The 25714-nt window shown below is 57.1% G+C and overlaps 1 protein-coding gene across 2 annotated transcripts in view; it reads right to left on the bottom strand.

Moving 5' to 3' along the window:
* COL18A1 (collagen type XVIII alpha 1 chain) overlaps nt 1-10890 on the bottom strand; it is a 96588-nt gene extending 85698 nt beyond the window's left edge. For both annotated transcript variants that reach the window (XM_067739688.1, XM_067739689.1), the window contains exons 1-2: nt 10751-10890; nt 10555-10649 (exon numbers count right to left, since the gene is read on the bottom strand). In XM_067739688.1, the coding sequence (XP_067595789.1) occupies nt 10555-10649; nt 10751-10761 (106 nt within the window). In that variant the 5' untranslated portion in view covers nt 10762-10890. The remainder of the gene's footprint in view (nt 1-10554; nt 10650-10750) is intronic.
* Nucleotides 10891-25714: the final 14824 nt, after the last annotated feature.

Raw genomic sequence — 25714 nt, 5'->3', positions numbered from 1 at the left:
GAAAGGCCCCTGTGCCGGAGGAGAGGTGACAACACCCAGTATGTGGGCAAATGAAGATGCAGTTTGCACGTCAGGAGCCACCTCACAGATGGGCCAGTGAAGCAAGTCTGGCCACCAGTTCCCACCGGCCATCGAGTCTCTTGGCACAGATAACTGAAGGTCCATCTCAGATAACTGAAGGTCCACCTCAGATAACTGAAGGTCCACCCGGCATCCGGATAACTGAAGGTCCACCCAGCACCCAGATAATTGAAGGTCCACCTCGGATAACTGAAGGTCCGCCCGGCACCGGATAACTGAAGGTCCACCTCAGATAACTGAAGGTCCACCCGGCACCGGATGACTGAAGGTCCACCTCGGATAACTGAAGGTCCACCCGGCACCGGATGACTGAAGGTCCACCTCAGATAACTGAAGGTCCACCTCGGATAACTGAAGGTCCGCCCAGCACCGGATAACTGAAGGTCCACCTCAGATAACTGAAGGTCCACCTCGGATAACTGAAGGTCCACCTCAGATAACTGAAGGTCCACCCAGCATCCGGATAACTGAAGGTCCACCCAGCACTCAGATAACTGAAGGTCCAGCCAGTACCTAAGACGGCTGGAGGCTGACAGGCACTGGTACTGAGTACCGTCCACCTGCTCAGCAACTGGTCCGCCTTACTTTATAAACCCTTTCTGCGACACGCCAGGACACTGGGCAGAACTGGCGCTCGCTGGGAATGTGATCCTGTGCCATTTGCCTCATTCTCCAAAAACAGAACAGAGCAGGCTGCTGTCCAACCTTGTGGACGATAACACCCGCCCCTGCCCTGCGGGGGCCCTGCCGGAGACAGTCCCAGGACAGACCCCCACACACAGTCCCCTTGCCCACAGGCCCGTCCAGGCACTCTCGAGCGGCCCGACGTCTGCCCCGGCCCCGCTCACCTGCCCTCTGTCCGCCCGCCTCCCTCCCCCGTTCAAGGCGCCACCCGGGGACACGCAGAGGTCATTCTAGGGCCTGAGAATGGGTCCCGCTGAGCTCTAAGAGGTTCCTAGGATGGGGGCCCCTCTAACCTCTCCACAGAGAGTCCCCAGCCCAGGGTGCTGGGTGCGCAGGACGGGGAGTCGACCCTCGGGACTTGGGGGTCAGGAAGGGCACTCAGGGGCCCTGTACAGGGCGTGGGTGTCCCAAGGCCTTCGAACGTATCAGAGGTTTCACACTGTGGAGAAGCAGCACTTTTCCAACGAGAGGATTTGCGTCACCACGACTCCACCCCTGCCACTGACCTAGCCACACACTGGCCAGTGTCCTGCAGCTGCTGGAGCAAATGACCCCAAAGTCAGGGGCTGGAAACCACACGAGCTGCGCTCGTGTTCTGGAGGCCAGAGGCCTAAATCCCAGGTGTCGGCACGACTGTGCTCCTTTCCGGGGGCCCCAGGGAGGACCCGGTCCCCCGGTTCCAGCATCTAGAAGCCGCCTGTGTTCCTAGGCTCGTAGCCCCTTCCTGTATTCCAACCTCTCCCTCAACCTTTGCTTCCATCGCCACGTCTCCTCGTTCTGCCCTGACCCTCTGGCCTCCCCCATCCCTTCTTAGGACATGGGATTACACGTAGGCCCACCCGGATAATCCAGGGTTATCTCCACAGCTCACGAGCCTCATCCCACCCGAAGCCCTCTTTACCGCGTAAAGCAGCGTTCACGGCCCTGTGGATCAGGACGGCGAGGCCTTTGGGGCTGACATTCAGCAGACCATATGCCACGGGAAGAAAAAGTTTCAACGCTGGGAGGTGGGGCTGTCCAGGGTCTTAAATGGGGGGCAGTCAGGCGCTTGGGAGGCCAGCGCGCCGCCCAGGAGCGGGCGGTGGGGTGGGGATGTGTTCCCATCTGGGAAGCAGACCCGCTTGCGGCTGGCTCTCCGGGGGGCCCTGAGGCTTCGCACCCAGAGGGGCCGTCCACACAGGCCGGGAGTGGAGTCAGCAGGGAGGGCAGCCCGGGTCCATTTAAGACGTCCCATTGCCCCCACATTGACAGTAAAGGCTGCGCTGGAACGGGTGCTTTTTCCTTCTGGTTTCTGAGCCTCCACGGCATTCTTGACTATTGCCACAATATAAGGTCACGAAAGAAGGAACAGCAGAGCATCGCAGATTCTGAGTCAGCGCCAGCCGGGCCCGAGTCCCCTGGGGATGGAGGCCCACGTTAGCCAGAAAACAGGAAGGTCCTGGCTGCCCCAAGGACACCGGTGACCTGGAACAAGATGGGTCCCCCGGTGCCACGGGGGACAAGGCCAAGATGGGAGGACCCAAGACAAGCAGAGGTCGCTGCCAACACTACCCGCCGGTGCGGAAGCATGGCAAGCCCGCAACCCTGGGTCAGCCTTGGGGAAGTGAGGAGAAGCGAGCCAGAAAGTGACAGCCGGAAGCTTGAAGTGGGGCAGGAGGGCCGGGCCCTGCAGGGGCATCTGGGCTCAGAAAGGGCCGTCCTCTCCTCCAGGGGCCAAGAGGACAGGAGCAGAGGTGGCTCAGGGCCAGGTGTGGACACGGCCAGGGCGGCAGAAGGAAAGCTGTCTCGCTGAAATGATCATTTATGGTAGAAAAAGCCTGTCCCCATGGCTGGCTGCGCCCTCTCCCGGGGGGCCTGCCTTTCAAAGCCCTCGGCCGTGTGTGGAGGGGAAGGAGGGTCTGAGCTGGGCCTGTGGGCGGTGCCTGGCGGCCTGGGGTAGAGCCGCTGGCGAGGGAGCAGGTCTAGCCCAGGCGGGGAGACCCCGAAGGTGAGCGTGCACGGGATCAAGGGTGGCTTCGCTTCGTTCTGGTTGGAAGGCTGGGGTTACAGAGGACAGAAAGGACGCCGCCCCGTCTGTTGTCCTCTGAGCAAGCACTGCCCGGACGACAGACGCCCCGTCAGGCTGAGCTCAGATTCCCAGCACAGACGGGGCCTCACTGCGGAAGCCCAGGAAGCGGCCTGGCTGCACAGAGCACGAGGCTCCGTGGAAGCTCGGGGGGGAGATTTTCGAACTACAGCAGCCTCGGGACAGGACGCAACAGGCAGAGGCAGGTCTGCCATCCCGGGATCACCCCCACGGGACACGTGGGTGGGCGAGACCACGCGGGCGCCCAGGCCCAGAACACTTGCAGGACTTCGGAGCGGCGGGCGTGAGTGGGCCGCTTTGTCTAAAACACACGATGGTCTTAGCAGGCGCAGCCCACGGCCAAGTAAGAAGCACAAAAACTGTTCCGGTCACGAGGACCCACTTCCTGCTCTTGGCGCTCACCAGGCCCTCCTTCCAGGCCCCGCCTGACGGGTGGCTTAGGCCATCCCCGACGGTGTCCCCAGAGCCCAAGGAGGAGTTGTCAGGACACATCCCAGGAAGCTCCCTGCAGGAATGCCCTATTCAGTCCCACAGAGCCCCACTGCCCCCCCCACTTTACAGACCAGAGGCCCAGAGACGGTGAGGGATCTGCCAAAGGTCACACAGCGCTCAGAAGCAAAACTGGAGCCAAAACCTGGAGCCTGGGCTCTCAACCCACATGGCAGATGGCGTCCCATCCACAAACACAAAGTGGCCAGCCAGGCTGCCGGCCAGCGGCAATAGACCACGATTCAGTGACTCCATACTTGTTTTCTGCAAGCACTAGCTCTAACTCCACGCCCACCAAGCCGAGTAAAGAAACTAAGAGCCACATGCAGCACGTGGCCCCCCAGCACTCCGCCTGCTGGCGCGCGCAGTTTCCCTCTCTGAATTCTCACGACCCCCGCGTCACCCCTGCAACGCAGATAAGCCCAGGCCGCCGTCCCTGAGCCGTGATCGTCACGCGTGTCCTACCTCTACAGGAAAAGGCCATAAAAATAAGGGAAAAAAACAACACCCTGCTTTCAGAAATTTCACGTTCCCAATTAAAGCCCGCCCACACACTAGAAAATATGCCCAATGTGCCCCCCAGGAGGTGACACCACAGGCAGGCGTGACAAGGAGGACGGCAGCACAGACAGAGGATGGGTGTCAGAGCAGAAGGAGAGAGCCAGGCCAAGGGACACTCCAGAACCTGCGCCCTCGCTGGACGGAAGCTCACAGAATAGAGCACGGAGTGGTATTTCTCCATCTATCAGATTAGCAGGATTTTCAAAGTGACAGTGCCCAGCCCTGGCGGTTTGGACTGAAAAGCTGCACGGAACTAATATCCATCCGGAGGGATGTCCACCACCTCCCGAAGGTCCCACACACAGCCCCCTCCGCACTCAGCCCCAGCACTGCCATGGGGCCTCCCCAGATAAGAGCCCAGACCCCAGAGTGGATGCTCTCGGCCTGCTGGGGAGACAACGGTCACCCAGGGGCACTGCTGTGCACCTTCCTGTTTGGGGCAGGCAGGGCGCAAACAGAGGTGCTCAAAGATGACTCAGGAAAGAGGAAGTTAATGGGCCAAGGGGCCAGGTGGCTGGGTTCACCACCCACCGCCTCCCAGCCCCGGACCAGCCGGGGCGAGAGGAGGGCCTTCCCAAGTTCTCCTCTAACGCGAACCCCGACCCCCGGCCCCAGATGCAGAAGCCCCAGCTTGGAAGAGACCCTGGCTCCACGGGCCAACAGGCTGGTCCAGGGGAGCTCAGGGGCAGGCAGGGCCACCTCAGGGGCTCAGGCCCACCCTGCATTAGAACATCACCCCCTCTTCCCATGGCCCCGCCCTCCCGACTGCAAGGGGAGGGGGAGAATCTTCCCGCGTCACACTGTCAAAGCAGCCTCATCCACACAGATCACCGTTTCCCTTCCGCGATGACGTCCCCTGGTTGCCTAAATGGAAACAGGGAAGAAAGGTGTCCCTTCGCCCTACAGGCCGTGGGGGCTCTGGACTCGGGCCCCAGCAGAGATGCATTCGGCCTCCAGCTCCCAGCAGCTGGGTCGGTGCTCTTCCCCGGGCCCTCCCCGTTCCCAGGACGAGAGAAGCTTACTTTTTCGCACGGTGGGCACCAAGATGCGGTTCAACCGCTGCTGGGACGTGCCCTCCAGGCACCGCTTTCACATCGGCTCAAGTCTCCCCAAAGCAGAAGGGCGCCTCTCGTGCTAAGAACAGCCTGTGCCAGCAGGTTCTGTGCCAACAGGAGACCCAGCTGCCGGAGCCTGGTACCGTCTCCAAGATTTCTGAGCTTGGATGCAAAACAAGGAGGCCTGACAGTGCCTAATTCTGAATCTACTCAAGGAACAGTGCAAAAAGTAGAAACGAGGACTTCGGACCAAAATTACATGGATGACTGAATGAATAAAAACATAAATCAGTAACACGCAGTATCTGCAGATGTTCCGTCCGGGCTCCACGGAAACCACCACCACCACCAATCCGTCAAAAGCACGTACGTGGTCTCTGCAGTTTCCATTCAGGCCCTGCCACTGTAACCCACCACCAAGCTCTGGTCACACAGGCTCCATCCCCTCGCCCTGCGGCCTCCTCCCTGAGCCTCTGGCTCTGGTCTCATGTCCTTTGTGGGGAAACACCCTGTCAAGGTCAACCGTGACCCGTGGCCAGTGCCTGGGCCAGCTGGACCCACCACAGACTCTCTTGGTCTTCCAGAAACCAAGGGTGGCCAAGAGCCCCACCCATCACCCCAGCTCAGCGCTGGGTGCCCCTGCCCTGTGCCACCGGCCTCGTCACGGTGCGCCAGCCCGGGAATGTCCCCGTCTGCCAGCATGGAATTCCAGAAAGGTGTACCGGCCTGTGAACAAGTCCTCCTTCCTGGGCACTCGCTGAAGACAGCCAGGAGGCCGTGCCGGGACTTGTCTCCTCTGCCAGAGAAGCTGGGGCGGGGGTAGGACACGCCCCTGCAGGTTGGCAGGCGGAGCACAGACACTGCCCTGCGGCCCCCAAATTTCGTCTGACTCAGCGCATCCGTGATCTAAAGCTCCTTCTGACAGCCGTTCTGCACGGCCCAGACCCGCCAATCGAAAACATGACCCCAGGGGCCAGCCCAAGTCACCCAGCCACACCCTGCCGGCACCGGGCAGTGCTGGGGAGCGGGACAGAGAAAGCTCCCCGTCTCCACCAAGCATCGCCGAGGGATGCAGTGGACGGTGCGAGGTCCCGGACGTGTGTTGAGATTCCACGAGCAGCATCGAACACCAGGCACGTCACACACGGGCGCTGTGAGGGGCTTCACAACGCAACCACCTGCCGCTAGGGGCACCCAGAAGGGGGGAGGGGCTGTCCCCGCCCCGGGTTAGAGCAGGACACCAAGGCAGCGCCCACCGCCCCAGTGCTCCTCCCAGGACTGGCGGGGGGCAGGGAGGGGCTCAGAGGCCCAGGCCTTCCTGGGAAGGAGCCAGGGCTGGCAGAGAGCTCATCGCAGACCCTAAGCCATCAGGGATGGGAGGCGTGGGGGCCAGAGAAGCCACGTGACCTGGCGAGGGAGCAGAGCTGTGGGGACCCAGGGCGCACTGCAGGCACCTCCCACAACGCTCTCACTGTCCTGGGCCCCTGCCGTCAAAATGTATCAAATGCAATCATCTTATGAACGTGCCAAACATCTATTTTCATTTTCCCAATAATTTATCCCTCCCTCCCGCCAACAGCATGAGGTTTCGGGTAGTTTCACACGTCACATCCTGCAACGTCCACCTTCTACCCACCTCCAGCATGAGGTTTCGGGTAGTTTCACACGTCACATCCTGCAACGTCCACCTTCTACCCAGACGTCCGTCAGTTGGTGCCTGGCCAGCTGTGCTCTGGGGAGAGGGGCCGCCGTTTCGGGGTTCTCTGTCAGATGACAGCTAACCCAGAGCCTCCAAGCCTCCGAGCAGAGACTAGAGTGTACCATCTGTGGTCCGACCCTCGCCGGCACGGGGTGTGGGGGGGGCATGCCTCGCCCAGGACTGCAGACGGGCCTGTGCCGTGGGGCATAGACCAGCCACCGCAGACAGCCGGGCCTGGGGGCTGACCAGCCACGGCTGCAGCAAGACCGCTTGCCCCTCACCCACCCCTCCACTGACCGGCCCTTCCCCGCAGTGCTCAGGCCACGAGAGAAGGAAGTCCGCTGGCCGTCGTGTCAGAAGACGGGTCTTGTCCCATTCCGTCACCCACGGAGCGCCAGGATGTTTTCAACAACCCAGCTGAAGACAGACCAGGCACTCTGGTGGGGAGAGCGAGCGTGTGCATGGCTGTGCACGTGTGTACATCTGTGTGTGCACGTGTGTGTGTGTGTGTGTGTGTGCACGTGTGTGTGTGCAGTCACTGAGCGCACGCGCAGCTGCATTTTCAGCGTGAAGCAGGGCGGGTGGGGCCGGCTCTCTAGGCCCCTCGAGCTCTGGACAGCTCAGGAGTCAGTTTCCCTCCTTCTAGGTTTCTTTGCAGGGACCTTCCCCTCCTCCTTCTTCTAAAGGAAAACAAGAGCGCCTTGAAAAACAAGTTCTGCTGAAATTCAAGACTACCTCAGAGGTCTTATTCCTGAACCCTGAAGACTCCCCACCTGTGCTGCCCCTCCAAACGAGCCTGCCTTGGACAAAAGTGCCTTCCCTCCGCTTAGATCCCTTACCCGGGTGCCTGTGAACCCCAGGATGACAGACACCCCCGGACTCGGGGACCCACAGGGTCTTGGCCGTGTCCTGTCAAGTCTAAACCCTGCAGGCCCACCCAGGGAGCTGGGGGGAGGGAGGGCCACGGCCATCGGCGGAGACCTGGACCCACTGATGGACCCTAGTGGTGAGAAAGGGTGGGACACGCGGCTCTGGGGGGTGGGGGTGTGCGGGGAGCTGACAGAGCCTGAGCGCGAAGTCCCCTGTGGGAGGGGCCGGAGACAAGGCGACTCAAAGCCCAGGGCTCTGGCGTGGCCACAGGCAGCCTGCAAGTGTCCACAGGGCGAGGTCCTCCTTCCTCGGCCCTGAAGGATGACCCACGGGCAGACGCCACCTTGGCACGTGTGACTCCGGTACTTCCTCCGGAAGCGGGGACCGCAGGTAGCGCGGAGCCCCCAGGCTCGTGAGCCCGCCCAGCCAAGGTCCCACCAGGTCTCTGGCTCTGGGGGGAAACACACGATGCCATTCAAGAGCATCAGAATGACAGCGACCAAAAGCTTAAACAAAACAGCAAAAGTCGTCATTTATTTATTTTTTTTGGTCAAGTACAGCACAGAGACAGACGGGAAAATGCATCATTTGGGGTCAGAAAAAATGTTCAAATCGGCAAACGGGGCTTAAGTTTTTGACTCCCAAGGGTAATTCTGAAGCGTTTCTAGAACAAATTGAGCCCCTGCTAAGTCAGGCGTTCACATACCTTTGCTCTTCTCCAACATCTAGAGGGGCAATTATGATCCCATTCCAAGGGGACTTGGTCCCAGCAGGGAAAGGAGCCTGTGTTCTCCCAGCACGGGGGAGGGGTGGGCGGCACACAAGCCCCGCTGAGGCTGGTTCCTGCTTTTATGCTCCAGGGAACAAGAGCACGTTCTGTTAGGCACCTCGCAAGGGGCTCCCTTCCTCCGGCGACCTGAGACCACGGCAAACCCACTGCAGCCACACGGCGGGACACAAGATAAAGCACACTATTTCTCGGGCTTCCCTGGTGGCGCAGTGGTTAAGAATCCGCCTGCCAATGCAGGGGACACGGGTTCGAGCCCTGGTCCGGGAAGATCCCACATGCCGCGGAGCGACTAAGCCCGTGCGCCACAACTACTGAGCCTGCGCTCTAGAGTCCGCGAGCCACAGCTACTGAGCCCGCATGCGACAACTACTGAAGCCCGTCCGCCTACAGCCCCTGCTCCGCAACAAGAGAAGCCACCGCAATGAGAAGCCCGTGCACTGCAAGGAAGAGTAGCCCCCGCTCACCGCAACTAGAGAAAGCCCGCGCGCAGCAACAAAGATCCAATGCAGTCAAAAATAAATACATAAAATAAATAAATTGAAAAAAAGAACCCCACCATTTCTTGAACCGTCACTCTGCCACCCACCGCCCCCAGAGCCTGCATTAACTTGAACACCTAGAGATCTCATCTCACCCAAGCTCCCGAACACAGCATTTTATTTTTTCTTCTCTGAGGCTCAAAGTCAACACCCTTGACTTCCTCTCCCTGATTACAAAGTTTCACAAGCTGGACTGTGGATGCCTCAGTGTCCTTCCCTTTCCCGACTAGACATAATCATAAAAGAGCCTTCAGGCTTACACATTCCTGCACATGTCTGAGGGGATGGCCCCTGAAGCCACGATGTGGTCCCGGGCAGTCATAAGAACCCCAGGAACCCCGGGGACCACAGAACCCTATAAGGACACACACTCCCTAAACGCCGCCCACCCCGCCCCCAGAGTTAACCCGAAGCCTGAGGAGTTATCTGCTACACTACAGACAGGTGCTTTGCGCACATCTATTTACAAAGTGATTCCTTTTTAAAAGGTCTGTGCTGCCCTTTAACCTGATGACCAAGCCGACTGGAAACAATGAAACAAATTACTATGGCTCTCCCCCCAGGACACTTCCCTCCAGCGACACCCCCGCCCCCCCCCAGCTGTGGCAGCAGGTGACCGCTGTGTTGACCACAGCGAGCACTGTGGCCGCGGGGAGCCGGCTGCCCGGGACGGATGTCAGGGCAGGCTGTCTATTTCCACCTGTGATAAAGCACCTACGCTTTGGGGGCGGGGGCGGGGGCTCCCCTCGGGCCTTTGCTGGACCGGTTGGGAAGAGGACCTGGGCCGCCACGTGGTTGGGAATGGGGTCCCAGGAGCTGGGGGCAGAGGAAGTTTCAGCGCGGTCAGAACGGCCTTCCCGACCACAGTTTGCGGTCCACGCGGGAGCAGCGGCGGCCGGGCGCCGCCAAACAACGGACCCCTGCGCATTGTTCTCCCGGCGGCTGCTCGGCGCTCGGCCGCATCAAAGGGACCGCGCGCAACCCGACACCGCGGCGGACGCGGGGGCAGAGGCCTGGCGGCCGGGGCGGCGCACAAAGGCTGGCCCTGGGGAAACCTGGGCAGTTTTGCCTCAACAGGTTAGAAACAACACGGCTGCGCCCCGCACCGCACTGTCCTCCCCGAGACCTGCTGGACTCCGCGCGCGGTTACGCTGGGGCCCAGAGGCGCTGGGAGGCACCAAGCCGGTGACGGCGACACAGGCCCGCGGCCAGGCTTCGGATGCCCGGGCGTCTCCGAGCCACCGCGCGTCTAACGGCCGTCACCACGACCTCGGCTCCGGGACCTCACTGGCCCTCGGCCCGCAGCGCTGTCCGTCGAGCGCACCAACTTCCCCGCAGAGTCGCCGAAGTTTGGTCACGACACGAGGTTCTCAGGACGCAGCTGGCCCGCACCATCCCCAGCCCGGCCCGCTCCCCGAGTCCCGGGAGCGCCCAGGTGGCGCGAAACCCCGCAGTCGAGGAATGAATGGCCGTCGCGGGACGCTCGGGCACACGGCCCCGGCCCGACTCCGTCCACCCACCGACCGCCGCCCGCGGGCCACCTGCGCGCGTGGGTAGAGCCGGGGCCGCCTCCCGGGACCGAAGCCGAGACGTACTGGGGTGAGGACGTCGCCGCCTGGGACCTGCCAGAGACCCGCACAAAGTGCGGCCGGAGGCGGGCGGGCCAGGTGCGAGCACTCTCGCGTCCCCGCTGGTCTTACCTGGCTCTGCGGACGCCGCGCTGACCCCAAGCAGCAGGACCACGGGGGCGAGCAAGTCCAGGAGGCGCCGCCGCCGCGGTCGCAGCCAGGGCCACCTGTGGGCACAGGCCACACGTTAGGGTAGCGCGCGCGCCCCCGTCCCCCGCCCGTGAGCCCCCGCTGCCCCCGCCCGTCCTCGGCACTGCGCGGCCCGCACCTCGGCGCCATGCTAGGCGGGCCGGACCGTCTGTGCCGCGGGATGCTGCGCCTCCGCCGCGGTGCCCAGGCTCGGCCGGCCGCGCTCTGACCGCCGCCGGGACCAGGCGGAGGGCGGGCGGGCGGGGCGGAGCTGGTCAGGGGGCAGGACGGGCCAGGGCAGTGGGCGGGAAGGGGGCCGGGCAGGGGGCAGGGCCTGGCGCGGAGTAAACCCTGCGCGGAGCCGGGTGCGGACCCGGAACCCGACCATGGGCCGCTCCCCGGGTCCTAGCACCCCTGCGTTGCAGCCGCAATGTTTCTCCCCCGACCCCCAGTACCCAGGCAGCGTGGCCGGCCCAAGCCCCCGCCTCAGGAAAAGCTGCCCCAGCCGCTGCCCAAGGCGTCACCTGAGGTCTCGGGCTGCAAACCGGGGCAAGGTCCAGGGACACGCAGTGTGTCCAGCCCGGCGTCTCTTTGGGAAGGTGACCGTAACCAGGGGATTCGTCCTCAGGCCCCGAGTCCGATGGGGCAGCAGGAAGGCGGGCGATTTAAACAAAGAAGTTCCTCGCCGGGGGCGACGGATGGAGGAAAGGGGAGCCGGGCTTCCCCTGCCCAGCCTCGTGGGCGCCGTGGCCGCGTCGTGGCGGCCCATCAGGCCTCGCTGCTTCCACGGGCTTGGGGCCCAGGAGGGTCGCGTTCCCCACGGCCCACTCCCTACGTTGTGCGCACTCCTGAAACCCCCCAGGGGATGGGCCCTGCGCCCCTGCCTCCGAGACCTGGCCCAGGAGGCCCCTCCCCCTGCTGGAGGTCCAGCTGCGCCCCCCCCAACCCCGCCACCCCGCAGCTCTGGGAGTTCTGTTCTGTCCGGCCCTTTCCATTTCCGCAGGCCACTGCTCCCCACCCCCCAGCTGACCGCCTGACCTCAGGTCCCAGCTCCTTCCTCCAGGCAGCTGTGAAAGGGGTCCACTCCTCAGACCACCCACGGCCTCTCCAGGCAGCCAGAGCCCCTCACATCGACTCTTAAAGGAAACTCGCATTTCCCTGGATCTGGTCCCCTCACGGTTTGCAGGAAAAGGAGCCCCAGTGCCGTCAAAACCAAGGGTCCCAGTGCCATCGCCCTTGCTCAGTGTCTCTGCTAAACCCTCTAGATGAACCTCCCTCCTTCCCCACTGTCACCTCCCGATCCGGGTTCATCTCCTGCCTGACCCCTGAGCAGTGTCTGCAGCCTAGACTCTGGGCCTCTCCACACCCCTCTCCTACCACCCCCCCCAAGGCATCCTGCTGGGTACTCCCTGAGGCACTGGCACCACCGACCTCACCCTCTCCTGGCCTAGAGACCAAGCCCCTGGCCTGGTCCAAGCCACGCGCCCTGCAGGCACCTCTCGTATCTACCCATCCTCCACCACCACCTCCCTGGGCCTCGGCCAGCGGGCTTCTCCAGGACCCTCCTGACGGCGGCTCGCAGCCCCTCCCTCTGCCCCTGCTGGCTCTCCAGCCTAAGCAGAGGGCCTGCTGGGATTCCAATCCCATCGCGTCACCCTCCCTCCCCTGTCTGCTTTAGTCTTCAAAGGCGGATGGAGGCTGCCCTGCACCCCAGGCCCTGCCTGCCCCATCTTGCAGTGCCCGTCCACCTGCTCGCTTCTCCTTCCTCACCTGACTTCGAACTTCCAGGTTCAGTGAAAAGTGTGCTCATGGCCCATGGCGAGGAGAGAAAGCAACTTAGAGGATTGTGACCTCATTTTTAAAAAGTGAAGGAGAACAGCCTTGCATAGAAATGCAAAACTTTTTGTATATGTGGATGGAGGGGTGGGGTGGGGTCCACGTGCTCTGTGTGTCTGCCCACGGGTCTGTGTGAAGGGGATGCATGAGTATGTGATGGAGCTGTTCCTGAGACTGTGTGTGGGGTGTGTGTGTGTGTCTGTTACCGAACCAAACTTGGGTCTGCTGGCCCAGTTGCAGCAAAGCCAACTTACCGACACTGGGTTGTGGTGAAGGACAGTACGGCATTTATTACTGCAGGCACCAGGCAAGGGGAGCCGTCGGCTCATGTTCAAAAGACCCAAACTCCCTGATGGCTTTCAGGGAAGGCAGCGTTAGGGGTGAGGGCTGCAGCTCATGGACTTTCTTCTGATTGGCTGGTAGGGAGGTCATCAGGAGTCAGTATCATCAACCATCTGGTTCCAACCGGTCTGGGGTCTGCATGCTGTGGTCAGCATGTGGTCCCCATCCTCCTCCTGGGTGAGCGTCTTAGTTTCCGCAGAGCAGCTCAGAGATGTGCGTCCGGTTGCTGCGTGTGTCCCTTGAGGAGGCGCTAGGACCCGCTTGGTCGCTGCCTATGGTTGAAGCCGTCATTGCTGCCCTGGGTTGACCGCCCCCCTTGCTTCTGGCCCCCTTACTTCTCTAATTAGTAACCGCTTGCGCCTGCTCTCTGGACCTCAGGGAAGGCCTCGGAGACTAAAGCTTGTTTACAAACAAGAAATGGGGGACACGGAGGGGCTTTTGTACCCGGGGGGCCCTGCTGGGCTTCCGCAGCCGCCCTGGGACCCCCCGTCCTGTGCTCCTGACAGGCCCCCACCGGGCAGGCTTCAGGAGGCGCGAGGCGACCGCCAGGCGTCCCTACCTGCCCAGGACGGGTGCAGCCCAGTGGGCGTGAGGGTGGTGGGCTGGCTCTAGGGTCCTGCTCGGAGCGGGCCCCCCAGGAATCCTCACGCATTTCGGGGGGCGGAGCTGCAGAAACACCCTGGCCCTGGGCTCTGACCTCTGTTGGACTCTGCCCCCCCCACTTCCTCCATTGCCCAGTTTCTTCTCTCCGCCTCACTGGCCACTATGTGAGCAAGGGTGTGTATTTATTGGTTTCCATGCTTGCTGCCCTCAAGGCCAGCCCCCTACCTTGTGCCCAGACATCACACCTTTTGTGTTTGCACCTGCAGCTCCTGGGGTGACGCCTGCCTCTGGTGGATGCTGGATGATTACCTGCCAAGTGAAAGATGGGAATTGCCACTGCCTTTGCAGCCTGTGCATCTCAGCCCTTCCCCTCGGCTTCACCCGGACTTCAGTCTGTGACGAGCGGAACCCTGGGCACCGGGCGGGGCAGCTGACGAAGCCGGTTTTCATGGGGGGATTTGTCAGAGCAGAATTTGGAAACAGCAAGTGAATGATGAGACGTACATGAAATAGACTACGACATCCCCATGAAAAATCGAATTAAATGAGAAATGTTTATGTGGCAAAGCCACGTCCCACACCATGGATGCCACGTGGTGCTGTGATGGGAAACACGCGTGTGAGGAGGTGACGAGCCAGCTGTGAGAAGTGACTGTCAAAGGTTCATAACACACATTTCTATTAATTTTGGACCGTGCCACTTCCTCACTTCAGTGCTGCACGGAAATGCCTCAGCCCCCGTTGAGTCACGGGGGAAGGGGAGGGGTCCCCGAATTCTCAAGGGCATCATCTAATAGCCCAGGATGGTCTATTTCTTGAGAACTGCCTCGTCCCCACTGCGGCTCATCAATGCAGAGGAAACGCACGTTGCCAACTCCCTCAGATGGAAGGAAGGTGTCTGGGCCACTCTCCCGCCCCCCATTTCCTGCCCACATGGCAGCCTTCCAGCACAAACAGAACCCCCGGCCCCTTCCCTTCCCTTCCCTGGGGCGCGACCACGACAAAGCCACCTCGTTCAGACGAGTTAATCAGAGGGTCGCTTTCCCCCCTGCACGTGAGCTAGGGTGACGGCTCAGTACAAACCAACCCCCAACTAAACACCACACACACACAACCTGGGTCTGCTCACATTCAAGATCAGCATTAGAACATCTCCAGCCCTGACTCTGCCAGGGATTCCCTCTGTCCTCCCTGCCCCGCCCCACCCTCAGTGTCCGCGGATCTCAGCCTGACCGCCTGGTCCTCAGAGCCGTCCCAGCCACCAGTACGTCGGGCTGGCTGACTTTCCTGCAGAGCGCTTATCACTAACATTCTTGTTCCTTTATTTGTTCACTTGTCCGTTTATTTGCTTGTGGTTTTCCCACTTCCCTCCAGTAGAATTCAGCCTCGCCCCTGCCCCCCACAAGGGATGGTGTCTTTGCTTTTTGCACCACTGACCAGAAGGAAGGAAGGAAGGGAGGGAGGGAGGAAGGAGCACAGGTATATTTCAGCTGAGAAGGGCAATTCCAAGTTCTCCTTCTCACGAGTGACACGAGAGCCCCAGGATGGAACCTCCAGGGTGGGACCGGTTTGTACCTAACACAGCCTCCAACTTCCTTCCTTGGCGCCACCTGCTGGGGCACCCCTCCTCCACCTGCCCTCACCCCCAGTCAGAGTGAGAGCCCATTGAATCGACTCGATTATAGCTCACTAAAAACCCCAAATGTTACAAATAAAGCTAAGGTCCCCCGACCCGCCTCCGCACCTCAGCCTCCTGCCGAGTTAGTCCTTGTCACTATCCTTCTGCTGGCTTTTAAACATACATTTTATACATATTTGTTACTTTAGAAATGTAGAAAGTTGTTTTGTAAAAATTTAAAAACATACATGGGATAATGCTCGTGGTTCTAAACCTTGCTTTAGGGCTTCCCTGGTGGCGCAGTGGTTAAGAATCCGCCTGCCAATGCAGGGGACACGGATTCAAGCTCTGGTCCAGGAAGATCCCACGTGCCACGGAGCAGCTAAGCCCGTGAGCCACAACTACTGAGCCTGTGCTCTAGAACCCAAGAGCCACAACTACTGAGCCCGCGTGCCACAACTACTGAAGCCCGTGCACCCAGAGCCCGTGCCCCGCAGCAAGAGAAGCCACCGCAATGAGAAGCCCGTGCACCGCAACGAAGAGCAGCCCCTGCTCACCACAACTAGAGAAAGCCCACGCGCAGCAACGAAGACCCAACACAGCCAAAAATAAATCAATTAATTAAAAAATAAATAAACCTAGCTTCATTAACACAATAGCTCTTGACAATCAGTATATACAAATTTATTTGTTTATTTATTTTTTAAATATCTATTTATTTATTTATTTGGCTGTGCCGGGTCTTAGTTGCAACATGCGGGATCTAGTGACCTGAACGGGACTGAACCCGGGCCCCCTGCACTGGGAGTGCAGAGTCTTAACTACTGGACCACCAGCGAAGTCCCCATATACAAGTTTATTTAAATGACTGCACACATATCCCATGGAAATAGCATACTGAGTGATCCCACCTTAACGAGATTTAAGTTGTTTTCAATCATTTGCTTAAAATAATGTACTTCCTTGAAAAGAGATAGAAACAGCGAGACAGAATGAAACGAGTAACGCCGAAAACGGAAAGCGCAGTAAACAGATGGAGAATGGTTTTGACAGGCTGATCGGTAACCTCCACTTAGGCAAGGAAAGAACCCGTGAATCTGAAAGTAGCTCTACAGAAGTTATCCAGACTGAAGAAGAGAGAGAAAACAGAATGAAAAAGAACAGAGCAGTGCACCCAAGGCTGTGGGGCAATGTCAGTCTAACGTCCATAAAATTGGAATCAAATTTTATGGAGAAAGGAGACAGTGGGAGGAATAGAGGAAATATCTGGACGAAAATGCTGAATGTTTTCCGAGGGTAATGACAGACCCCAAACCACAGATCAAAGAAGCCCAGAGCAGATGCGTCAGGATAAATGCCCCCCCTAAGTCAAACAAACAAAAAACAAAAAAAACCATGTGCATAACATATTCAAGCTGCTGAGAAAAAAAAGCCATGGAGAAAAATCTCTATGGAAACCAGAGAAAAAGATAGATACATTGCATTCAGAGAAATAAAGATAAGAGTTATAGCAGAATTCTCTTCAGAAACCATGCAAGCTAGATGACAGTGAAGGGATATCTTTATAACCCTGAAAGGAAAAAAAGTGTTAGGTCAGAATTCTGTACCAGTGAAAATCTTTTAAAAATTAAGGATTAAAAAAAAAAAAAAGACCATCTCAGATAAACAAGAACTATGGGAATTTACTGCTGACATTCCTGCTCTACAAGACAAGATAAATGACGTCCCTCAATCAGAAAGAATATGGTATCAGTCTGCCAACTGGATCTTCACCAAAAAATGAAGAGTACCAAAAATGCAAGAAATGGAGATAAGATAAACCTTTTTCCCCTTATTTTTAATTGCTATAAATTATAGCTGCCATCCAGAGGAAAAACAGTAGCGTTGTATTGCACTGATAGCGCACGTGAAAGTAAAATGTATGATAGTAACATCAGGAAGGGTGGGAGGGAGGAATTAGGAAAATATTGTATTTGAAATGTATGTGAAACGTCTAATGCTATTTGAAGGTAAACTCTGATCAATTTAAGATTTATATTGTAAACCCTAGGACAACCGCTAAAGTTTTTTTTAAAGAGGTAAAAGTAGTAAGTCAAGAGGACATAAAACAGAATGATAAAAAAAAATGTTCAATTAACCAAAAGAAGGCAGAAAAAGAGTAAAAGAGAAACAAAAAAGCAATTAAACAAGTAGAAGACAGCTAGCAAAATTACAATTTTAATCCAATCATCAGTGATCACATTAAAAGTGAACGGTCTAAACATACCAGGTAAAAGGTAGAGACGGTCAGATGGGATTAAAAAGAAAAGTATGCCAGGTCTACAAGAAATCCATGTTAAATACAAAGACATGTAAGTTTCAGGTATAAGGATGAAAAAAATACGCCAATCACTAGCCAAAATAAAGTCAGAGTAGCTACCTTGACATCAACAGACTTTAGAAGAAGGAATATTATCACAGATAAAGCAGGACATTAAGTAACGGTGAAGGAGTCAGTTCTCTAAGAGGACATCACAGTCACAGACGAGTGTGTACCTAAACAACAGGGTTCAAATATGTGAAGCAAAACCGGATAGAACGGGAGGGAGGAATAAAGTCCCAACTGTAGTTATGTCAACACTCTACTCTCACTGATTGTTAGAACAAGTAGACAGAAAAATCACTAACGGCGCAGAAGACATGAACAATGCTGTCAACTCTCTAGACTTCATTGATATTTATTGAACCCTCCACCCAACAATACTTTTTGAGAAGAAGCATATAGGCAAGGGGAATGAGGGCCGACAGAGAGAGACGGCTACGGAGCCAGGGGAGCACGGGAGACGCTCCACATCATCCGTTGTTGAGGAGATTCACGCTGAGGCCCAGGGAGATGCCCACACCCCTATTGGAAGGGCCAGGATTTAAAGACAACTGGGCCATGTGTCACCAAGGGTGTAGAGGCACTGGAACTCTTGCCACTAATCTTGGGTATAAAGTGGAACAAACACTTTGGAAACCAGTTTGGCCGATTCCTACAAAGTTAAACATACACCTACCTACGATCCAACCACGCACTCCTTGGTTTCTGTCCACACAGAGACCCTACCCAAAAGTGCACAATAGCCCCAACGTGGAAACAAGCAAGTGTCCACGAGGAGATGAGACGATAAACAGGCTGTGGAACTTCTCTGCAGAGGAGCGCCGTTCAGCAATAGAATGGAATTAGTTACTGATCTGCACTAAAAGCAGTAAACGTCAAAATCTCGTGCCAAGTGAAAGAAGCCAGACAGAATGTACAAACGATGGCTCCGTCCTTGTGAGGTCCTGGGAGCACCAGAGGGGCACCAGTGCCTGGGCTGGGCTGGGCACAGATGCCAGATGGCCAGGACACCCTGCGGATCACACACTGATGTATTTGTCCAACACGTGGATGGGCTGACGGGTTCCCAGGTGTACACAGAGGCCACCCACATCAAATGCACACTGCATCTCCAGCTTATCGTATGTCAATTACATGTCAATAAAGCTATTACAAACTTCACTAGAGACAGTTGCACCCTGGCTGGGAGCACACGGTAAATAGCCGTTAGCTGAGATTATAACCAAACGCCACCCTGTCGTTGGTGGTGGTGGTCAAAATTAGTAAACTTTATTTAAGCTTCAAAAAGTAAAGCAACAGGGAAAAGGCAACCTCAGCTTTGCTCCTACTGAGGCTTGGGTGGAAGGATCCTGAGGGGAATCACCCTAAGGACTTCAAGTCGCCCCCCCGCACCCATCAAGCCGCAGGCCAGGAGGGGACACCGGGGTGGGGTAGGAGGGAGCCGCCCACACACACGTGGGACCACAACAGAAAGCCCATCGGAAATGGACTCAGGACTTCACGGGGAACTTGGTCGCAAAGGGCTTTGTGACACACGGCTGGGCCCGGCACAGAGCTTCCAGAACCCGTGGAATTCCCTGAGTGGGGGGGAGGGAGGGGTCTTCCGCTCTTCATAGCAAGCCCTTTCATCCACACCTGAGCTTATGCTGATGAGGTGACCCTGGGAGGATGGGGCTGTCAGAGGAACCAGCCGCAGGATCAGAGGTCGGCCCTTTCAGCCCGGGGAAGGGAGAGGGGCTGGAGACTGTATTCGTCAGCAATGGCTAATACTTTAATCCGTCGTGCCTGCGCACTGGAACTTCCATAAAAGCCCTACACGGAAGAGTTCCGAGCTCAGAGAGCTTCTGGTTGGTGAACACACCCACCTGCCCAGGCTGTGACGCGCCCCACGCCTCGGGGACAGAGCTCGTGTGCTCGAGATCCTGGACCTCGCCCTGTGACCCCTTCATCTGCTGTTCACTTACACCCATTAGAATAAACCAGTTATAGTAAACAAAGGGCTTTCCTGGGTTCTGTGAGCCGTTCTAGCAAGTTACTGAATCCGAAGCGGGGTTCGTGGGAACCTCTGCTTCGTCACCAAGCCGGACAGAGGTGTGGGCATCCAGGGACCCCATCCTGGCAACTGGTGTCTGGGGGGACAGTCTCGCGGGACTGAGTCCTTAACCCGTGGGGTCTGCACTAACTCTGGGTGGTAGTGTCAGCATTGCCTGGTGGGGGAGCCCACATGTTTGGTGTCAGAACTGCTGTGCATAGAGGAATGGTTTTCCTTCAATGCCTTGCCAGGGGTGGGAGGGCCGCGGAGGTCACCCTTGCCCCGGCCAGCGGCCACTGTGTCTGCCCACCCTCGAGCCCCCCTCACTGTCATCGGCTGATGGCTGGGCTGGTAGGCGAGAAGACTGGGAGTGGGGGGAGGAGTATTATGAGGTGGTGGGTGACCGGGGGGGCTGGTAGGAGACTGTGTGGGGAGGTGGGGTGCTCCCCTGAGCTGGGGCCGCAGGAAGGATGAGTGGGCTGTACTTTGGCAAAGGGGGGCTTAGCTTGGGGAGCCCGGGGCGTGGGCCGGACACTGCGGGTATCGCGGGCTGGAAGGGGAGGAGCTTGGAGAGGCTGGGGGTGGCTGGGAGGTTGGGCTGTCAGTAGGGCCGGCCAGCGTGTGGTTAGCAGCTGAGCAACCCGGGGCTGCACTGGGATGGAGACTAGGGAGCAGGAAGGCAGGTGGGGAGCGCGAGGGACCCTGGGGCGTATAGACCCCAGGGCAGCAGGGGTGCGCACATGTTGCTGAGGGGCTGGGCACGTGGTACCACCTGGTAAGGGGATGTATGGGCTCGGGGGCAGCAGGCCCAGGGAACCTGTGGGAGGCCCGACCTGAAAGTGACCGGGCTGAAGACACGGGTTCTGAAGCGGCACCAGGAGGGAAGCCAGCAGCTCCTGGGTCCTTCCTTCCCCACACTGAGCACGAGGTGCCACAGCTGGCCTCCAGCGGGTTCCAGGCGTCGTGGCAGGAGAAGCCGAGGAGCATGCCGGGGGGTCCAGCAGCCCCCCGCCGGCCCGTGGCTGGGGTCCTCACGTCACACTGGCCCATCTCCGCCACGGGCAGGAGGTCAGTGCAGCCAGTGCAGGGGAGCCGCCGGCCCAGCATGATGCACTCAGATGCCCTCCAGGGGCTCACTCTCCCCGACTGGTGTCCCCCAGAATCCAGTTGCCAGGATGGGGTCCCTGGGCGCCCACACCTCTGTAAGCACAGCCACTGTCACCGCAAAGGGACATGTCCCGAGGGGTCCAGTGTCCTGGAGTTGACTCCATGTCGGGTGACGACCATCGAGTGGCCAGCATAGGTCTTGGTGGCACACAAGAGAGCCAAGTGCCAGTCACTGATGTAGGCACCGTCAGAGGGGCCGGGTGGGGGGCAGCTCCCGCCCCATGGCTCTCCCTGTGGCCCCCGGGAGGAGCTGGGATGCTGGCCGCCGCCTCACCCCCACCCCAGAATTTCTGGCCTTCCAGAGCCATCGTGACCCACACTGGGACACTGCTGACAGGGCCGTGGCCTGGGGGTGGCCCTGGCAGGGCTGGTTCCCTCTGAGGCTGTGAGGGAGCGTCCTTCCAGTCCTCCCTTCCGGGATCCTTGGAGTCCGCTGGCTTTAGAGCCATCGCTCCAGTCCCCACCTCTGTCTTTATGAGGTGTCTCCTCCCTGTGTGTCTCTCAATGTCTCTTTCTCTCTTTGTACACGGACACCTGTCATATTGGATTAGTGCCCCCACCACTCCAGTGCGACCTCATCTTAACCAATTATACCAGCAAAGACCCTATTTCACAGTAAGGCCACGTACTGAGATTCTGGAAGGATATGAATTTTGTGGGGACACTATTCAACTCAATACACCAAGTGCTGGCAAATAGGACTACTGTTTTCTAGAAGGTCACTTCGAGAAGATGACAAACAAAATGTTTGATTTGCATCCATATGTGAAAAAATAAAAAGCTCGTAGCAAATGAGTGGGCTTGGAACAAGGGGATTTTTCTTGCAGTTACAGGAATTCCTTTTTTAAAATCCTGTTCCTCGCAGGTAGCAGATGCTGTGATGCCCCTGTTTCCCCTGGAGGCTCAGCACAGGCCACTAAAATTCAATGTCAGCACCTGTGTCTCTTGGCCTGAGGCTTCTTCTGGAAGTGCTGAGCAATTAGCACACTCTCATGCCCACCCTGCAAACTGTTTAATAAATACAGCAGATCCCTTTGCCCTGGAAATTCATTAAAGAAGATAGTCATAAATGGAGAGAAATTCCCTGTTCATGAATAGGAAGAGCAAATCTTCATAAAGATGTCCAGTGTCTCTAAGGTGTTCAGGCTCGATGCAATTCAAATAAAGGACCAGAGTGTTTAGAGCTTCACAAATTGAATCAAGATTTGTATGAAAGAACCAATGTCCATGAATTGTTAAGTTCTCTAGAAGATCCAGGTGGGGAATTTGCCCTGCTAGGTATCAAGATGTATTAAAAGATACAGTAATTAAGGCAGTGTAGTATCAGCAGAGGGATAGACAAAGAGATTAACCAAACAGGGTAGAAAGCCCCAAAGCCCACCCTCACAGATATGGAAACAAATGCAGTTAACGCACTTACAGCTCAGCGGGAAAGGAACGGCCTTACAAAGGGTGCAGGAATGTTAGTACGTACGTAGTTAAGAAGGAAACTGAATCCTGCTCTCAGAATGTGATTCAAAAATAGTAATCAATTCCAAATACATTAAAGGAATGCAAATGGAAAAGTATTTTAAACTGAATATATAGAAGAATATTTAATGATCACAAGGGGAGGAAGGATTTCTTAAAACACAAAACATTCATCCATAAATAACAAGATTGATACATACGACTACACTAAAGAACTGTTCATAAAAAGACACAAGTATGAAAGTGAAAAGACAAGCTGAAAACTGAGATAAGACACTTGCCACAAAAGGTTAGTATCCTGAATACATAAAGAACATCTACACATTTTAAAAGGAGAAAATCAAATGACATAAAAGAAACACAAAAACAAATGTCACAGAAAAGATGTAGGAATGGCTCATAAAGAAATGAAAACTTGCTCTTCCCCATTAGTAAACAATGCAAATTAAACCTACTAAGAGATTCCACTGGGTACTCACCCCACGTCGGTAAGGATGGGGAGCGATTGGAACTCTCCTACACTGCCGATGGGCATGTGGGGTGGTGCTGCTTTGAAGACTATTTGACATTTCCCAGTAGAATTAAAGATACACTTGCCACACCATGCTGCAATGCCATTCTTAGACACGTAGTCTGGGCCAGTGTTCTTCAAACTGTACCCCCATTAGTGAGTGATGAAATCAATTTCATAAGATGATGAAAGCAGTGATGATGATGATGGTGGTGGTGGTGATGGTGGTCATGGTTATGGTGCTGGTGGTCATGGTGATGATGGTGATGGTGGTGGTGATGGTGGTGGTGGTGGTGGTCATGGTGATGGTTGTGATGGTGATGGTGATGGTGGTGATGATGGTGGTGGTGGTGGTGGTGATGATGGTGGTGGTGGTCATGGTGATGATGGTGATGGTGGTGGTGATGATGGTGATGGTGATGATGATGATGATGGTGGTGATGATGGTGATGGTGGTGGTGATGGTGGTGGTGGTGGTGGTCATGGTGATGGTTGTGATGGTGATGGTGGTGGTGATGGTGGTGGTGGTGGTGGTCATGGTGATGGTTGTGATGGTGCTGGTGGTGCTGGTGGTGATGGTGGTGGTGATGCTGGTGATGATGGTAAGAACAACAACAATAATAGAAAATAGGGTAGTAAATGTCAGCAAACATTGTACAGTCTAGGGTAACTATTCCTTCATAACCACTGGTTTCAGTCATGTGGGTGTGCCCTGTGTCACCATGAAAATATTGTGGTCAGAAAGTTTGGAATACACTGTCTAGAGAAACACTTTCATCTGGTATGTGTGTATCGGGTGACACGCACAAGAAGGATTATAGGAGGAAACACTGGAACCGACCCAAAGTCCCCCAGCAGGGAGTACTCTGCAGACGTGCGTGTGAACTCAGACAAGTGGCTGATCTTGCTGAGACACACCCCCGCCCTCCCCTCTGCTCTGTACCTGAGAACCACACTTCCCGGCTCCCTTAGCAAGGGCTGTAGTCGAGCTTCAGCCCATGGAGGTGCAGGCTGAGACGGGAGGGTGGGAGGAGGGGAAAGCCAGGGCTTCTTCCATCTTTCTGGCCTCAGGGGGCCTGTAGGTGGGCAACTGCTGCCCCTCCTTGGTCAGGACCCTGCCCCGCTGGCTCCCGCTCTGGTGACAGCGTCTCCCCTTGTTCATCTCTGGCAGCCCGAAGTTGCCCACTTGAGGTTTCGGCCTTCTCCCCTTCGTGTCCAGCTCCCCTCATTAAATTCTGTCAATAACCGAGTGGGGAAAGTGAGCAGAGGACATGCAGTACGATTCTTTATAAAGCTCAGAAAGTGAAACCAGTGCGCATGGTGTTCACTATAAAGAGTGATGGGAGAGGCTCTGGGGGACGGGACTGGCCCTCTTCTCAAGGTGGCAGGGCAGCAGACACCTTTGGGCCCCCCCAAGTCCCGGGGCCTTGCCAGTTCAGGGCAGCCCGTCGGGAATTCAAGAGCAGCGTCTGTTCTTCACCTGCTGGAGGGCTTTCTCAGACCCACACAGTAAGTCAGGATGCCGGCTCCCTCGCCACCGTGGGGGGCGTCCCTGAGCCTCGGGGTCCACAGGTGTCTCCAGGGCCCAGGCTGGCTTCCCTCCCATCCCCCTGCCCCACTGCCCACCTGTCTGTGTCTCCTGGGGTCACCTCCTTGGCTGGAATCCTCATCTCAGAGTGGCTGCTGGAGCCACTGGAAGAGACAGTGGTGTATTTGGGTGCAATTTTTAAGTTGTTATTCTTTAAAATCCGTGTATGTATTATAAACATACTTCTGGGTGTATGATGTCTTTTACAACAAGAAAAGTAACTTAAAATGTGTAAGACCAGAACTACAAATGGGGATGAATTTTTGTGATACAATGTGGACTCTCCAGGAAAGTTCTTCGTTGAAGAGGGACATCCCAACCAGTTCCCGTCCTGTGCCACCAGACCCGTGACGGGACACGTGAGCCCCCCTGAATCACGCAGGGAGACCTGGGGGTGCTGGCCCAGCACGGAGCCCAGGAGGGGGTGGACCCAGATGCCCCTGCCTGCCCCCCGCCCTGCCCAGCTCCCTCTGTCTCCTCCTCCTCCATTGTCCCCCTTCCTCTGAGCTCACACCCACTTCCCCATCTGCTTCCCCTTTTCCTGTTTTCTGTCGGGCCCTTCTCTCTGCCTCAGCCTCCCTCTGGGCTTTCTGTGGGTGAAGGAGGAGGAAAGGGCGGGTGCCGGGCCTGGCGGGCAGAGAGGACGCCGACGGCCAGCCGTGCCCCCTTTCCAAGGCCTGAAGGACGCCAGGCTCGGCCCTTCCCTCTGACCAGCTTGGCTTTGGGCTCCGCCTGTGCGGGAAGGAGGCTCTGGAGGGTCCCATTCCGCTCGCTCGCTGCAGGGCCCTTGTCTGCACCCTGACAAGCCTGGACAAAGACCCTGTAGAGACGCCCTCGGCCGGTCCTGATTTTATTTATGGTGAAAGGAAAAGGAAACCAGGCCGGGAAGCCAGCCAGCCCTGAGTCACAGGCTGCGAGCTACAGAAATACCGTGACGGGGAGCCGCCTGGGCCCCTGGGCAGGTGTGAGCTCCTTCCTGGCTGTGTGGGCCCCACCCCTTGTGCTGGTGGCAGAGGTGCTGCGTCCCTTGAGGAGGCCTGGAGAGGAAAGCCCAGTGATGGTGAAGGTTTCCAGGGTGCCCAGTGGGGACAGGCCAGGGAGAACGCCCTCTGACCACCCAGGCGGCACTGGTGGTGGAAGGATAGGTGCCTGGGATCCCCGAACACACGGTGGACTCCTTCCCTCAGGGACAGCTGGGCCTCAACCCTCCCACTCACCCATCATCTCCAGGGGAACCAACCTCAGTTCACCTGCAAACGAGCATGCCCAACCCCGAGCTCAGGGGATATCTGCGGCTAGCACTGCCCAGGGCCCCGTGGGGACAGGGGACATGGCTGTGGTGCTTGCCTGGGTTCTGAGGGCTGCGAGGGACCACGCCTGGTAATCAAATGGGCCTGCGTGTACACGTGTGCATGTGTGTGCGTGTGTGGGTACGTGAGTGTTTTCTGGTTTTCTTATAGTAACTCCGAGTTCTACCACCCTTTTTAAGGCATGAAGTCTTTCTTCTCACGCCCAGAAACCCAACAGCCGTGTAACCTGGTTTCTTTTCCATCCCTCCTCCCCCCTCCCTCCCT

This window comes from Pseudorca crassidens, chromosome 5, assembly GCF_039906515.1.
Source record: "Pseudorca crassidens isolate mPseCra1 chromosome 5, mPseCra1.hap1, whole genome shotgun sequence".
NCBI lineage: Eukaryota > Metazoa > Chordata > Mammalia > Artiodactyla > Delphinidae > Pseudorca > Pseudorca crassidens.
Note: the sequence above shows the minus strand (reverse complement) of the source record. Positions and strands in the feature narration are given on the sequence as shown.